The sequence below is a fragment of the Euphorbia lathyris genome, chromosome 2 (assembly GCF_963576675.1).
Source record: "Euphorbia lathyris chromosome 2, ddEupLath1.1, whole genome shotgun sequence".
Lineage (NCBI taxonomy): Eukaryota > Viridiplantae > Streptophyta > Magnoliopsida > Malpighiales > Euphorbiaceae > Euphorbia > Euphorbia lathyris.
This window is the reverse complement of record NC_088911.1, coordinates 112,806,039-112,822,141: the sequence shown is the minus strand read 5'-3', so window position 1 is coordinate 112,822,141 and position 16,103 is coordinate 112,806,039. Positions and strand designations below refer to the sequence as shown.

Below are 16,103 nucleotides of genomic sequence, written 5' to 3'. Positions count from 1 at the left end.
GCTGTAGTTCCCGCTCGCCGCTCCTCGCCTTCTCTGGTGGCTCCGGCTCCGGCTCCTCTTCCCACGATGATCGCTGCTTCCGGGGCCTGCTCTGGGAAGGCTCCCTCCCTCTGTAACTCTGCCGCCTCCTTGAGGTATTGCCAAATTTTGGCATTCTCCTCCTGCAGGCTTCTCTGCTGGTCAATGATCTTCATCTGAGCCGCCGTGTGTACGGCATGCGTAGTTTGAAAACCTTGGATTGCGCTGAGGAGTTGAGTGGTGTTAAAGGCTTCTTCCTCTTCTGGGCCTACCTCCTCCATCAAAGGCCCAAGGTTTCTAGGGGAGATCGGAAGGTTTTGGATCACGCCTCCGGCGTGTGTCATGGAGCTGGTCGCTCCAGCTTCGGGTACTACAGTTGGAGCCGAGTCATTAGGGGTTTGCATCTCGTTTGAAGATCTGGAGTCACTCGTAGTCCACGTTCACCGCACCAAATAATCAGGTATGCGAACACAGTGATCCTGGTCTTCGGTGATGTCGTCTGGCTTGCCGACGGCTCGTCCCTGCGCCGGGAAGGGTCCCTGCGGATACTCCGACGAGCAAGACAGTTAGTGGCTCAAGAAAATCTATTAACTGAATGTGCAAGTGATAGAAAGATTTACCCGCCCCCTAGCTTCCAATGTGAGCTGTGTATTTATAGAGAGTGCTTGGGCCCTAGGCCCTTCTACCTTTTGGGCCTTCCTGGGCCTTTGGGCCCATGATTCATATCCCGAATCACCATATAAACAAATGTCTAACTAACTACAGAAGGTACCTCAAAGGGAGATGATTGTCTCACATATTTAAGGAGTCATATAACTTACCAATTTAGCAACATGTGATGTTAACAAAAGCAAAAAGCATTATGAAGCAATGATCCTTTTAATGTATTGAATCATTGATTTTTTTATTTCAACATATCATGTCACTTATTTATTTTATTTTTTTTCACATTAGGCTCATGATAATCAAAAAAAGATAAGCTTTTAACACAAAAAGCTCGGCTAACAAAATATTATTCATTTTAGGCATAACACTTATTTGGCTCTCCAAACTTAAGCTTCAAAATCAATTAAGTCCTTAAACTATCAAAATCATCATTCAGGTCTCTGAACTAAGCAAAAATCATCAATTGAGTCATCATTCTAATAAAAAATCATCAATTTAGTCCTTATCGAAAATCATTTGATTGAACAGTTTCAGACCCTCTTCTCCAAACCTATTTTGAGCCAACACGAAGATCATTACAGTCCATATCAAATAATCACATTTTCTGATTTTAGGATAGGATGAGAACTCAATTGATGATTTTTGCTTAATTCAGTGACGTAATTGATGATTTTGATAATTTAAGGTCCAAATTGACTTTGAAATTTTAATTTAAGAAATTAAATGAGTGTTATGCCTTCATTTTATCTATGTCAAAAATTTACATTTTTAATCATTTAATTTTTACACGTGTGATGCGGTTATAAAGAAACGAAATGGCTATATAACCGAATTATATGTTTATATATACTAATTTGCAACCAGAGATTTAATATGATAGGAAAAAAAAAAGTTTAAAGTGTCGAAATAAAATATTAAAGGTTCGGCCTTTTTTTTTTTTTTTGGCAAAGCTATTGAGGGAAATCGGCGGTGAGTAATGTTGTTTGGAATTGGAACAGAAATAGAAGCCACCATTTGCTTCCTTTGCATACAGCAAAAAGAAGTTGATGGTATCGCTTCTCGCTCTCAACTTCCATGGAGTTAAACCCAAATTCTCATCTCCATCCATCCTCAAATTTTGCTGCTGGAACTCTCACTCCCTATTGTCTGCTAAATGCCTATGTGTTTGCAGCCAAAATACTGATGATTATAATTCTAATTCAAATTCACTTTCTGCATCATCACCACCACCTGCGCAATCTTCTATTAGATCAGTTTGTTCACTGGTCTGTGAATCATATTATCGACAAATCTCTTACTTGAGATCATCACCTTCAAAACTCACTCTCCAAATCGATCCTGATTCTTTGACCCATGACCAGGTCACTACGATTGTTGCTTCACTTGCGCAGGAAGCGGGTTCCATGGTGGCATTGAGTTTCTTCTATTGGGCAATTGGGTTCCCTAAATTTCGCCATTTTATGAGGTTGTACATCATCTCCGCTACTTCTTTTATAAGCAATGGCAATTCGGATAGAGCCCGTGAAGTGATGCATTATATGGTGACAAGTTTTTCTGAGATTGGGAGGTTTAAGGAGGCTGTTGATATGGTTATTCAGATGCAAAACCATGGGTTAACATTGAATGCTCGAACATTGAATTTCGTGGTCGAGGTTGCTCTTGTTTTGGATTCGGTAGATTACGCAGAGGACATGTTCGACGAAATGCGTGTTAGAGGGGTTTGTCCTGATTCTACAAGTTATAAGTTAATGGTTATCTATTTTTGTAGAATAGGCAGAATTTCGGATGCTGATAGGTGGCTAAGGGATATGGTTGAGAGGGGTTTCGTGGTTGATAATGCCACCTGTACTTTGGTAATTAGTACATTTTGTGACAAGGGTCTTATGAATAGGGTCTTTTGGTATTTCAATAAATGGAATGAAATGGGTTTGAAACCAAATCTGATAAACTTTACATCTTTGATTAATGCATTGTGCAGGAGAGGTAGCATGAAACAAGCATTTGAGATGTTAGAGGAAATGGTTACAAAAGGTTGGAAACCAAATGTGTATACTCATACAGCATTGATTGATGGATTATGTAAAAAGGGGTGGACTGAAAAGGCATTCAGGCTATTTCTTAAGCTTGTTAGAAGTGATAATTATAAGCCAAATGTGCATACATATACTTGTATGATTAATGGGTACTGCAAAGAAGCGAAATTGAACCGGGCAGAGATGCTGCTGAGCAGGATGAAAGAACAGGGATTGGTTCCAAATGCAAACACATATACTTGTCTTATTGGTGCTCACTCTAAAACTGGGAACTTTGAAAGAGCATATGAATTGATGGAGGTGATGAGAAAAGAAGGAAGCACTCCTACTATCTTTACATATAATGCTCTTGTTGATAGCCTCTGCAAAAGAGGAAGGTTTCCAGAGGCTTATAAATTACTGAGGACGGGGCTAAAATCTGGATTGCAGGCTGATAGAGCGACGCATACCATTCTCATATCCGAGCTCTGTAGACAGGCAGATAGCAAGCAGGCCCTTGCATTTTTTAGTAGAATGTTCAAAGTTGGATTACAACCTGATATGCACACATATAATGTGCTAATTGGGGCCTTCTGTAGGCAGAAAAGAATGGAAGAAAGTGAGAAACTTTTTGAGGATGCTGTTAGATTGGGCTTGATCCCAACCAAGGAAACATACACTTCTATGATATGCGGGTACTGTAGAAATAGAAATGTTAGTTCCGCCTTCAAAATTTTCCGCAAAATGAAGGACAATGATTGCACACCTGATAGTGTTACCTATGGAGCTCTAATTAGTGGATTATGCTATGATTCCAAGCTAGATGAGGCTTGTCAATTGTATGAAACCATGATGGATAAGGGACTAAATCCATGTGAAGTTACTAGGCTGACATTGGCTTATGAATATTGCAAACAAGATGATTCTGCTACTGCTATGGTTCTTTTGGAGAGGCTAGAAAATAAACTCTGGATTCGGACAGTTAACACATTGATCAGGAAGCTTTGTAGTGAGAAGAAAGTAGGTGTCGCTGCATTATTCTTTCGTAAGCTATTGGACAGGGATCGGAATGTAGATCGAGTAACTTTAACTGCATTTACAACTGCGTGTTACGAGAGCAACAAATATACTCTTGTTTCAGACTTGACAGGAAGGATCTCTAGTGGAATTGGTTGATTTGTGAACTCACGAAATCTTCGTTATTTATCATCGAACAAGGAGAATAAGTTCGTAAAACCAAACTCGGATTCTCACCACTGGTTGGCATCCTAACTTTGTTGAAAACAGATATGTTAATTCAGTTGATCCAGACTTTAAGCAGCTTAAGCAGAGTCCTGAAGTATTTGAAAGGAGGCATTTGGTACATGGCATGGGGGAGATCATTGCCTTGTGCATAAATTTTAGTGTGGATTGTCCTTGTCACTAGTTCTCTTCCAAAATGAAGTTCATAAATTTCTATTTCTCTAGCATTTATCTAATTTTATGTCTTGTCAAGCATATTTTACAGGCATTTTATGCTTATTTTTGTTTTTTCACCGTTGGATGATGGAGTGTAAAAACAAATTCTATGCATAAACTTGAATAACTTTCTTGGAATAGGCAGAGGTATACAATAATTCTCAAACTGAAACCTTAAATTCAACGCCATGTTTAGGAGGAAGCACAGGTTGCACTTGTCAAGAACATCGGCTTTGGTCAAAAGATTCATGAGAAAACGTTTCACATGTTGTATATTCAAATGATTCAGCTGTGCAGCCTCCAAGAAAATAGGAACGGCAGATGGCATTTTGAATTAGGTGTATTTGAACAATCCTAGTCAATATCATGACCCATTATACAACATTTCTAATCGTCCATTTTCCCCCCTGATTTCATCTCGTGTCAATTAGGCAATCCTCTTGTCCAAAATGAAGAGCCAAGATTTATCCAACAAGGATTAATGGGTCCCTCCTAAGAAGAAAGAGCCATTAAAATTGCAGATCTAGATTAATCAGGGACCATAAGTTGTGAACAAGAGCAGTACAGGTACCATACGTGTTTAAAATTGGACACTAAAATCCAAGTCATCTCAATATGTGGCTATTAAAGTTCGAAACTTTTCCTCACACCATCTTCCAATATAAACCACAGCTTCTCAAATTGAACACCAACAAATATCCTCAACATAACCAAATTGAAGAAAAAAAAGAAAAAAAAAGACCCACAAGAAAAACCCTCCCTACATCTCTGATCCTCAGCAAGAGGATTTTTTTCTTCTTGAGATTGGGTTCCAATGGCTACTTCAATTTCAGCAACTGGGTTTAAATCAGGTTTCAGTACTTGTTCATTTAAGGTGGGTGAAGATTATGGTATGTTTATAAGGTCTATGCCAAACCATGTAAGTGTAGGAAAGCCAAAAAGATTGCCTCCAATGATGAAGAATGTTAATGAAGGGAAAGGTATTTTTGCACCTCTTGTTGTTGTTGCACGCAATGTTATTGGCAAGAAAAGGTTCAATCAGTTTAGAGGCAAAGCAATTGCCTTGCACTCACAGGTCTGTACTTTCACTTCATCTCTAATTCCTTCGTTTTTAATTCATGGCTTCTGTTTCTAGTAAAAATTTTGGCCACCGGATATTGTTCGCTTTGTTGCAAGTCGTATTTTTGGGTTTCACGGTTTTAAATTATGTCCACATGTATTGAAAATATGTGTTACAAATACAGTCTAATAACTCTTTTTGAAGTCTAATAACTCTTTTTGATTCAATTTATTCATGCCTCCATCATCATCTTGCTTTTTATTCGCATCTTCCACTCTGACACACCACTCACTCAGAACAAGAATGTTAATATACTATTTTTCGCTACTAATACAGTTCAATTACTCTCTATTTTCGACATGAGATTCAGTTTATTTCTAATTCCATCGTCGTTTTACCTTATATTATGTTCTGGATAGGAAATAAAAATGATTCTTAGGTGCAGAACTTAAAATTGGTTCATTTCCCAAATATCATTTATTTTCTTTGCCCAAGTCCAAAACACAGCCATGATTTTTAAGTTTTCAACCGCATGTTCATTGAGTGTTGCGCTAATGTTCAATTCTGGTCGTTCTAAATTTTGGTGTAATTTTCATTTCAGGTGATAACTGAATTCTGCAAATCAATAGGAGCAGACTCAAAACAAAGGCAAGGACTCATAAGATTGGCGAAGAAAAATGGGGAGAAACTTGGATTTCTTGCTTGAAGAGAAAGGGGAAAACACTACAATTTTCCATCACCATGTACAACGTTTTAAATCCATAGTTTCATTTCAAGTATCATTCAGATGTAAATGTAATCATCTGTGGAACCTCAGGATTCAAACGTTAACCCAGAAACTACTCAATATAGTTTTTGCGTCAGTCTTCATATGAAGTTGTAATGTATCTTGTCTTGGAGCTATCCATGTAAACTTCAGAAAGTTCAAAACTCCATAAAGCTTTCATCTTTCACAACTATGCTTCCCCGAATGTGAAAACAAACTCAAGTCGATTATAATAATACAACACAATATAGCAATTTTTTTTACCGAAAATAGACAATGGAAATGAATAAGACATTTTCTTATAGCAAATGTAATAGGCACAACAATATTGGAAAGATCATTCCTATCTCATACAGGTTACCAGATGCTACAATACTCTGGCATAATTAGAAAATTGTTCAATAACAAAATAAGGATGCATTAAAACTGTAACTATTCTGGCAGCTCTTTGGAAATACTTTTGCGGCTTCTCATTGTTTCCAATCATGTGAACAAAAATTTAACAGGAGAGTGCTCATACATTGTATCGGCTTTTGACAGATCTGTCTCTTCTAGAATCGTCCTGCATTGACCAAGAAAGTTAGAAACAGAGACAAAAGTAAATTTCTTACAATCGATAGTACTAAAGAATAAATCATTCATTACATGGAAGCTGTATGTGATCTTATCAGTGACATCAAGGAGCTCTTTCCACTTCTTGCCAATTCCCATCTGCGTAACGGAATCTAATAATCAATTTGTTGTTACATCGATGAGGCAAACCAAAATAAACAGTTTCTACTCTGCAGATGGATGCCAACACAATTATCCACAGGACAGAAGCTGGCTTGTTAGACAGAATTGATTATCACAACACAAAAATTTAGAGAAACAAGTAATATCCTAATTGTTTTAGGCACTGCTATATTAGCCTATTGCTATTTTAAAGCTTTCATATGATTATTGACATATTACACGTTTTGAATTAATTTAACTAAAAATATCAATTGATGTACTAAATTCCTACTGAAATTCATTTTACGCTAAATTAATATTTTTCTAATCTTTTTTCAATTCGAATTAGATTAGAGGGCTTAAACAGTTAATTTGGCTCATTTAACTTTGGGTTAACAAAATTTGATACATATCAAATATCACTAATCATATATAACTTTTAGAGTTTATCAAATAGGTCACATTAAGTATCCAAAATGTCAAATTGTGAACTAAATTGATCCTCCAAATCAAGTTTAGAGATTAAACATACCCTTTATACCATTTTCTGACATAGGGCCCAACAATATGTTAATTGACCGAACGTTAGTTATAGATTAAGAAAAACCTTATAAAAGGAAAACAAAAGCGAAAAAAGAAAGTGAATACGGAGATACGATAGTAATCCCCAGGAAACCCCAATTTTATCCCTAGAATAATCTATTGATAGAATGACTGTGGGGCTAAAAGGGTAAATTTAGTGTATTTACAGCAGCGTTGAAGAAGAAGACAACAGCTGTTGTTCGTCTTCTTCTTCTTACTTCAGAGCCTCCAGCCAACAACTTCTTCTTCTTCTCTGCTGGTGCTTTCTCCACCTTCTTCTCTGCTGGGTTTTTCTCTGGTAGCAATGATGAAATTGAAAAATGGAGTTTTGTAGATGCTGTTGGTGAGGTGGATTTGGCTGAATTAAAATGGTTGGGTGCCATGGGAAATTCTGATGCAATGATAAAACAGAGTATTTGCAGAATTGACTACAGAGTATGCATGTATATATAATGGAGGAGAGTTGTAAATTAATTCAAAAACGTGTAATATGTCAATAATCATATGAAAGCTTTAAAATAGCAATAGGCTAATATAGCAGTGCCTTCCTAGGATTTAGATTGTAGATTGAAATCATTGAGGCAAACCAAAGATGCCAAAAAATCAATTTCATGATGCGTTTGATAGAAAGCATATATTTAAACTTTCTGGTATATTAGAGCTTGGAACCTGAGCAGCCTCATTTGTTGCTGACTTGGTCCATAATGCAAGTTTGTCTTGCCTTTGCCGAACACTTGCAACCACGCCACAAATATCACCCGAGTCATCAAATTGTTCCCCAATCAAAGCCATCAACTACACATTAGAAACAGAAAAGAATGTTACTTTTAAGTCAATATTTCATACTCCAGAAATATCAACATGAAATAAGAGATTTACTGTCTCTAGCCACATGGTATCAAGCATAGCCTTCCTACTACATGTAACACTCCATTTCCCTCCATTAGCACACTCAGGATCTTCCCATTTTGGTTCAACTCCAGCTTTAAATAAGTGGAAATCTGCATTTGCCGTGAGTTTGCTGGGCTTGAATATTTGGTCATACAAACTGCACAAAAATATTCAATGTGAACTCTTTCTTCGTTTTTTCCCCTAATCCAAATCAATCCGAACAAGAATTCATGATCAATTAGCACAAACTAAATCGAGCCACATGAATATACATACATAGACACATACATAAGTAAAAAAAATTAAGCATAAATTCACTTTAATTGCTTTGGAAAGAAAGGCAGGTCTAGGGAAATTAATTGATTCAACCTTTTCTGAAAATCTGAACGAAATAGATTGACAAAAGGGAAAGAAAAATACCAGATCTAACAGCAAAAATACAGATAGAAAAAGAGATAAATTAAATACCACCAAAATTCTTCGACGGTATCGAAAGTGAATATGTTGCGGAGAGAGGTACCCCAGGCGGCGCCTTGTTTGGGCTTGGATTGATTATCAAACCAAAAAGTCCACTTTCTCTCAAGCTTATGGGGAAGCTGCTGCTCTATTGCAACCGTTGTTGGCTCTGTGATGGTTGCTTCTATCGCAGCTTCTTCGCATGCCATTTTCTTCTTCGTCGCTGAGCCAAAAGATTAGATTGAAGGTGGAGAGAGAGCAACGGAGAAGGGTTTGTGTTGTTTGATAGAATATTATTTATTTGGGCTATTTTACATCAAGCCCACCGTCCTCCTTTTCTACTCTTTTCAAGGTCTTGCTTCGATGTGTCGTTTTTCTCGATTTATTGTCGTATTGCTTGATAGGGTAAGGTAGCAATTTATTTTTATTTGGGATTAAGTTACCAAAATAGGTCTAAGGTTTTTAAGGAAATACCAATTTAGGTTTCACGTTCAAAATAGCATTAATATAGGCTACAACATAACATCAATTTAGGCTTAACGTTTACAACATAGCATCAATTTAAGAATTACTAACAGAATGTGACACGTTATCCGTTAGGGCTGCCAACTCAGTGACACATCACATAAGGTAGCAAAATAGGTCTAAGGTTCGTAAAAAGTATCAATTTAGGCATCACATACAAAATAACACCAATATAGACTTAACGTTTATAAAATAATACGAATTTAAGCTTAACGTTTGCAAAATATATCCAATTTAAGCTAAACGTCACAATTAATCATATTAGATTCTTTCCCCATTAACTTTATATGTTATCTTTTTTATTTAGTTCTATTTTCTTATTTATTATAATACAATTAATTAAGACCTTATATTTGTTTTCATCAATGATTTCATGACTCCTGAATTACATATGCTCATGTAATATATGCAAACTAAAAGTAATTAAATATCCACAAAATTTCGAACACTAGTTAAAATGATATTGATATATGACCATATTAGCACAAAATATCAATTTTCAACTAGCAACTCATCCAAAATGTATTCAAAATGTTACCATACAGCAAAACAAAATCCAAGGTGTTTAATGTCAGTTTCTTAATTTGTACCATGCTAGAAAAGTAAAAATATCTTTTTGACACAACTTAAATTGGATATATTTTGTAAATGTTAAGCTTAAATTCGTATTATTTTGTAAACGTTAATCCTATATTGGTGCTATTTTGTACGTGAGGCCTAAATTGATACTTTCTACGAACCTTAGGTCTATTTTGGTACCTTATGTGACGTGGCACTGAGTTGGCAGACTTAACGGATGACGTATCATGTTCTGTTAGTAATTCCTAAATTGATGTTATATTATAAACGTTAAGCCTAAATTGATGTTATGTTGTAAACGTTAAGCCTATATTGGTGCTATTTTGAACGTAGAGCCTAAATTGGTACTTCCCCAAAAACCTTAGGCCTATTTTGGTACCTTATCCCTATAAAGAAATAGTATTAGTTATTTTGGACCCAATACATTAAAGCCCTAAGCACACATGAGCCCATGCCTATCAAAGGCCATTCCGCAATGAACCCAGATGCCTCACCAACTTTTGGACCGCCTCAACCATCACTGTCTTACTCAGAAGCAATAAAGTAATCTTATCCCTTGGGACACCCTATTAAAAAGTAATTTTCTTTCCTCTTAGGATATATTCGCATTATTTTACAGTACTTTTTTCCTTACAATCTTATTGACTTTGGTATCGTAGTGTATTCATGGGGCCCATCCTAGCATAGGTCAATCTTTGAAGATCAAGTCAACGATTGAACTTTTGGGTCAGACCCAACATTAGATGCGAATGTATTTCTTTTTGAAACACAAGCCATAATCAGGACAAAAGGTTAGCGATAATCGAGCCTAGTATCAGGACAAAAGGTTAGCCTCCCCAAATCACAAGTTTTATTTTCTGATAATGTTTTTTATTCTATTAGCCTGAGGATTGGGTATCTCCTTGGAATTGCTAAAACCGCTGATCTTGGCCGGTATCTAGGAATGCATGTTCTCCATAAACGGACAATGAAGGAGACCTATGGATATGTGTTGGACCGGGTTCATGCTATGCTCGCGGGGTGGAGAGCTAAGTTTCTGAATTTTGCTAGTCGGCTAACTCTGGTGAAATCAGTAACATCGGCTATACCCAGTTACACAATGCAAACTTTCCTGCTACTTTGAGGTATTTGTGCAAGGTTGGATTATTATAATCAAGGTTTTCTTTGGGGCTCTTATGGTAGGGAAAGGAAAACACACTTGGTTAATTGGCATACTGTTTGTAAGAAAAAGAAAGAAGGAGGGCTTGGGATTAGGATGATGTATGATTTCAATTTGGCAATGATAGCCCGACTAAGTTGGTCGATCGTGACTAATGCTGATTCAATTTGGGTTCAACTTATGAAAGAAAAATATGGAGGTAGTCATTGTGGCTTAGAGCTATTCAAAGCTAAGGCGTCCCAGTCTAGTACTAGGTAGGGAATTGTGGTTGGGGGTCGGTGATAGCTCGAGGTGCTGCTAAGTTAATTTTAATTGTCAGGGCACAAATTTTTGGACAAACATATGGTGGGGAGAGTCTCCGCTGGAAGTTGATGCTATTTTGGGTTTGACACCGGAAGAGAGAATGGCTTCGGTTAGCAGCCTTTGGATGGGGATCAGGCGAGCTGGCGATAGGAAAACCTCCAAGCGAGACTATCAGGTTCGAAATAACAACTTCTTGATTTATTAGCTGTCTGCCCGACGAGTCCGTACAAGGACCAATGGTACTGGCCGAACTCGGCTAGTAGGTCTTATTCTATTTCGACCAGGTATGAGTTGTTTGCTCCATTAGTTCCACCGTCAGTAGCATCAAGTCCTTGGGATCGCCTCTGGCAGCTTCAATTGCTAGAAAAAAATCAAGTGTTTCGTCTGAGTTATTTTCCATGGTGAGCTTATGTGCAATGTGAATCGTATGAGGAGGCATTTAGCGTTGAATACGAGCTGTAATTGTTGTCTGGCTGACAAGATTGAGCTACACATACTCCGGAACTGCTGGGTCGCTCAAGAATTCTGGAATCATCTTTTGCCTTCGGTAATTTGGTCCCGTTTTTTACTGTTACTCTCCCGTTGTGGTTGACGTCGAACTTGGACTCTCCTCGCCACACCCGCTACTTAAAATGGTCTATGATATTCTCTTTGGCATATGGTGGTTATGACGATAGAGAAACGACTACATCTTCAATGGGACTACTCGGCTCGAGAATAGAGTGGACTTTGTAACTAGGGCATTGAAGAGTTTCAGCAGGCCCGTATTGTTAATAGTGATACTCGTGATTTGGTCCCCAGGTGTATCTGGATTAATTAGCACACACTGGGAGAAGATTGGGTTAAGATTAATGTGGATGGTGCCTGCAAGGGGAACTCGGGCATGCGTCCGTGGGAGGCTTACTTCGTGATTGGAAGGGGCGCTTGGATGAGAGGTTTTGGAGCTAATATTGGGTATTGCACTATTACGCTTGTTGAGATTTGGGGTATCTACTTCGGTCTCCGGCTAGCTTGGGATAAGGGGTGCCGAAAAGTTATTATGGAATCAGATTCGAGGACTGCTCCCCAGCTCATTGAAAATGTGATGGAGCTCCATCATCCATATGCTTGGTTAATCACTCGTTGTTAGGAGCTCCAAGATAGAGATTGACTAGTTACCTTCATGCATACTTATAGAGAGGGAAATCAAGCTGCTAACTGGTTAGTAAACTTCGTAGGTTCTTTTCCTTTGGGCCATCATGAGTTTGATGTGCTTCCTACAGGCCTCCAAGATTTTCTATCTGATGATGACAAAGGGTTAATGCTTAGCAGATTTGTTTGCTCTTAGTCTTTTTGTTTCCTTGTTTTTTTCGGGCACTATGTCTTCTTTGTTTACCAAAAAATAAAATAAATGTTGAACTATTAAATGAATAGCCGTTGGCAAATATTAAAATTAAATACTTAATATAAAAATATTAATTTTTTTAAAGCAGCATAAAAATAGTAGTTGATAATGTTTAATTTTAAAATTGTAAGTTAAATATTTTGACTTATATTTCAAAAATGTATATATTTTGACTTATAAAAAAAATAAGTGATTTTAACTTCTTCTTTTTTTACAGCAGTGATTTTTAAGTTAATCGAATGATTTTAAGTGGTTGAGAAATAATATTATCAAACAAATTTAAATTAAAGTAATTAAATGAATTATCAAACATGATCTAATTGTTGGTAAATTTTTAAAGGTAAAGAAAGGGTAAAGTAAAAAAAATATTGTGGTTTTGTAGATTTAAAAATATAACTTGATTAGTTATGACAAACATGTATTTTACAATTTATTTTGAAATTAGAGTTAAAAAGTATAAAATATGATGACGTGACAATTTTGGTCCAATAACTGAAAGAGTATTAATATATGCTTATTTTTATTTATGGTTAATCATATTGAGTATTAATACATTCTTTTATGGCTAAACTTTTGATATTAAAATCATTGAACTTTACAGTTTACTGATATAATATGTTTTTAGAAACTATAATATCTTTTTTTAATGTCGATCAAAATGACAACTCCAATAATGATAAGCTCAAAATATACCTAAATTAGCATGCATAAATGTATTCAATTTCATGTAAAATATATATTAATTATATTATTTTGTTAAGATTTTACGTTGGTATTTATTATTTGTGTGCAAGGTGTTAATTATTTGGAAAAATCCAAATAGGAGCTAAAACGGAGCAAAAACGAGTAAGAAATCATGTTTTCAATAAAAGACGCGTACGAGATTCAGAAGCCGCGCCGGAGATTTTGGAATCAAAATAAGGAAGTGACACAAAGTGTCTGTCGCGACCGAGATTCTCATTATCTCGGTCGCGACACGCGTTCTCCATGCACAGTAACACGAAGTCAACCACTTTCTCCTTGTTCCCTATGTCGTGGTAGAGATTCCTGAAATCTCTACAGAGACAGAAACTTTGCAAGTCACATTTTACATGTGTTAATTTCCAAACGACACGTTCTTTCATCCGGATAGAGGCGACTCTTCACCAACGGATACGTTCCTTCAAACACACCTTTTGGAATATTATAAATAGAGGAAGGAATTCAGAATTAATGTTGTTCAGTCGGCTGTTCTAGTTCATAGTTTTGTTAGACAAACTTGTTATAAAGTTACAAGTTGTGTAAATAGTTTGAGATACAATATGTAGTTATTATAATTGTCGTTTAGAGTTCGATTTTTGTTCTAAGATGAGTTTACACTCTGTAGTGGATTCAGCGATCTCTATTTCGAGGATTCAGCGAGAAGAACCAGCGGCTGAAGCGCCCCAGGGTCTGACAAGCCTACGAAGTTTGAGGAAAGGATTGACAACCCGGAACTCAAATTAGTTAAAATACTATCCAAGCTTCTTCTTCTCTGTTAACTTGTGACGATTCACAAATCATTAATAAATTATCTTTTCAATATAATATATTTTCTACTGTTGTTATTTTCAAGTTTAATCTAGCGATATTCTTTAAAGTAATAAATCGGTGTTTTCAATAAAACCCTTTTTACACAAAATATATTTCAATGGAAACTTTGTTGAACACTTAAAAGAATTAGGATTTATGGTTGATATGATCGATAGCTCGGCTTATCAAACATAGAACACCAATTTGATTAAGGTAGCAATCTGTTCCGACCATAGAAAGATTGTCTGTAGTTCGAAGCCCAGTAATTGCATTAAATGATAAGTTGTTACATATACATAATCTGATCAAAGTTATAAGTTGCTTTCTTGCTTTGTGTAAACAAGTCTTGAACTTTACTTTAACCTAAACATAATTTCTATAAATTGTAATCTTAACTATAACCAAAATTAGGATTAGAAACTATTTAAAACATTAACGATTTTCTATAAACTTCGAGAAAACAAATGTAATCAAGACAATAAGTTCTAATCAAATTATCATACGTTCCCTGTGGGATCAATATTTTTATTACTACAAGCGAAACCGTGCACTTGCGGAATTCGCCTAACAAATAACAAGTAATTGTCCATTTTAGAGTTGATGGCAATAATATTTAACGCAACTTTATGTTTTGAACTTTTTGATTTTGAGATCATTTAGCTGTTAGAAGATATGAAATATTTATTTAGAAAGAGAAAGTTAAAAAAAATAGTGATTTGAAAAATAAAAAATAGTGATTCCATGGAAAATGTAATTCTAAATAACTTTGCTTTTAGAATCGTATTAATAACTAGAAATAAAAGTTTCTCTACAGGTTGGGAAGGAAGTGCTTATTAAGTTTGTTCTTCAGTCTATTCCTACCTACTTAATGAGTATTTTTTTAATACCTCGTGACTTTTGTGATGATGTTACAACTTAAGGGGTTTGAGATTGAATAAAAGGAAGACAATGCATTCTTATTGAAGAAATCTCTATATGGGCTAAAGCAGTCATCGAGACAATGGTACAAAAGGTTTCATTCTTTTATCATATGATTGCTCGAGATCATCTTATGAATAGTTATGTGTATCTAAGGAAGGCTGGAGATTTTTTCATCTGTTATATGTTAATGATGAGCTCATAGCTTGTAAAGATAAATCTGAAATTTGTAAGCTGAAAAATTTATTGAATGGTGAATTTTAGTTGAAAGACTTAGGTGGAGCCAAAAGAATCTTAGGTAGGGAGATTATCGGGGATAGAGAAGTTGGAAATTTATACCTCAGAGAAGAAATATATATTGAGAAAGTCCTTGAGAGGTTTGGCATGACAAATGCAAAATCGGTGGCTACTCCATTGGTAGCACATTTCAAGCTTTCTGCTAAAATGTCACCATAGACTGAAGAAGAGGAGAAGTACATGTCTCTTATTGTAATGCGATTAGTAGCATGATGTAAGATATATACTGATCCAGATCTGGCTCAAGCAATTAGTGTGGTCAGCCAGTATATGTCGTGTCTTGGAAAAGCTCACTAAGAAGCGGTGAAGTGGATACTGAGGTACCTATGTGGAACTTCTCATTATTACCTTGAATATGGTAAATCTTTTAGTAGTTTGGTTGGCTATTAAGATTCCGACTATGCATGAGATTTGTATAAGAGAAGATCATTAACAGATTATGTCTTTACCCTTGGTGATACTACTATCAGTTGGAAAGCTTTTCTGCATCCTACAATACAATAAAAGGCAAAATACATGGAACTGTTTGAAGACATTAAAGAAGCAATATGGCTGAAAAATTTGCTTGGTGAGCTTACATAAAAACATGATGTGGTGTATGTTAATTGTGATAGAGAAAACATTATACTTTTGACAAAAGATCAAATGTTTCATGAAAGAATGAAACATATTAACATACGATATAAATATTGGTGAAGAAAATTCGTACTTATGAGAATCTGGCTAACATGTTTACTAAACCTATACCATCTACCAACTCCAAA

At 36.0% G+C, this 16,103-nt stretch overlaps 3 protein-coding genes across 3 annotated transcripts; 2 read left to right on the top strand and 1 right to left on the bottom strand.

Moving 5' to 3' along the window:
- The first annotated feature begins 1,555 nt into the window (after positions 1–1,555).
- On the top strand, positions 1,556–4,193 carry LOC136219499 (pentatricopeptide repeat-containing protein At4g19890). Its single transcript, XM_066006920.1, has one exon. It carries the CDS (start codon positions 1,731–1,733, stop codon positions 3,870–3,872), a length of 2,142 nt encoding a protein of 713 aa, XP_065862992.1. The 5' UTR covers positions 1,556–1,730; the 3' UTR covers positions 3,873–4,193.
- Positions 4,194–4,815: 622 nt separating this feature from the next.
- On the top strand, positions 4,816–6,173 carry LOC136219502 (protein PROTON GRADIENT REGULATION 5, chloroplastic). The gene is made up of 2 exons (XM_066006922.1): positions 4,816–5,229; positions 5,816–6,173. The coding sequence occupies exons 1-2, from the start codon at positions 4,969–4,971 to the stop codon at positions 5,918–5,920; spliced, it is 366 nt and encodes a 121-aa protein (XP_065862994.1). The 5' UTR covers positions 4,816–4,968; the 3' UTR covers positions 5,921–6,173.
- A 90-nt stretch (positions 6,174–6,263) lies between these two features.
- Positions 6,264–8,916, bottom strand: LOC136219501 (eukaryotic translation initiation factor). The gene is made up of 5 exons (XM_066006921.1): positions 8,636–8,916; positions 8,156–8,324; positions 7,946–8,071; positions 6,626–6,691; positions 6,264–6,542 (listed from the first exon to the last, which is right to left on the bottom strand). The coding sequence occupies exons 1-5, from the start codon at positions 8,830–8,832 to the stop codon at positions 6,495–6,497; spliced, it is 606 nt and encodes a 201-aa protein (XP_065862993.1). The 5' UTR covers positions 8,833–8,916; the 3' UTR covers positions 6,264–6,494.
- Between the last annotated feature and the right edge of the window lie 7,187 nt (positions 8,917–16,103).

Excerpts from the sequence above, each read along its gene's own strand:
- LOC136219499 (XM_066006920.1), top strand. The coding sequence starts at position 1,731 with ATGGTATCGCTTCTCGCTCTCAACTTCCATGGAGTTAAACCCAAATTC.
- LOC136219502 (XM_066006922.1), top strand. The coding sequence starts at position 4,969 with ATGGCTACTTCAATTTCAGCAACTGGGTTTAAATCAGGTTTCAGTACT. Across the intron at positions 5,230-5,815 it reads CAATTGCCTTGCACTCACAG|GTGATAACTGAATTCTGCAA; the intron begins GTCTGTACTTTC and ends TTTTCATTTCAG.
- LOC136219501 (XM_066006921.1), bottom strand. The coding sequence starts at position 8,832 with ATGGCATGCGAAGAAGCTGCGATAGAAGCAACCATCACAGAGCCAACA. Across the intron at positions 8,325-8,635 it reads ACCGTCGAAGAATTTTGGTG|TTTGTATGACCAAATATTCA; the intron begins GTATTTAATTTA and ends ATTTTTGTGCAG. Across the intron at positions 8,072-8,155 it reads ATACCATGTGGCTAGAGACA|TTGATGGCTTTGATTGGGGA; the intron begins GTAAATCTCTTA and ends TCTAATGTGTAG.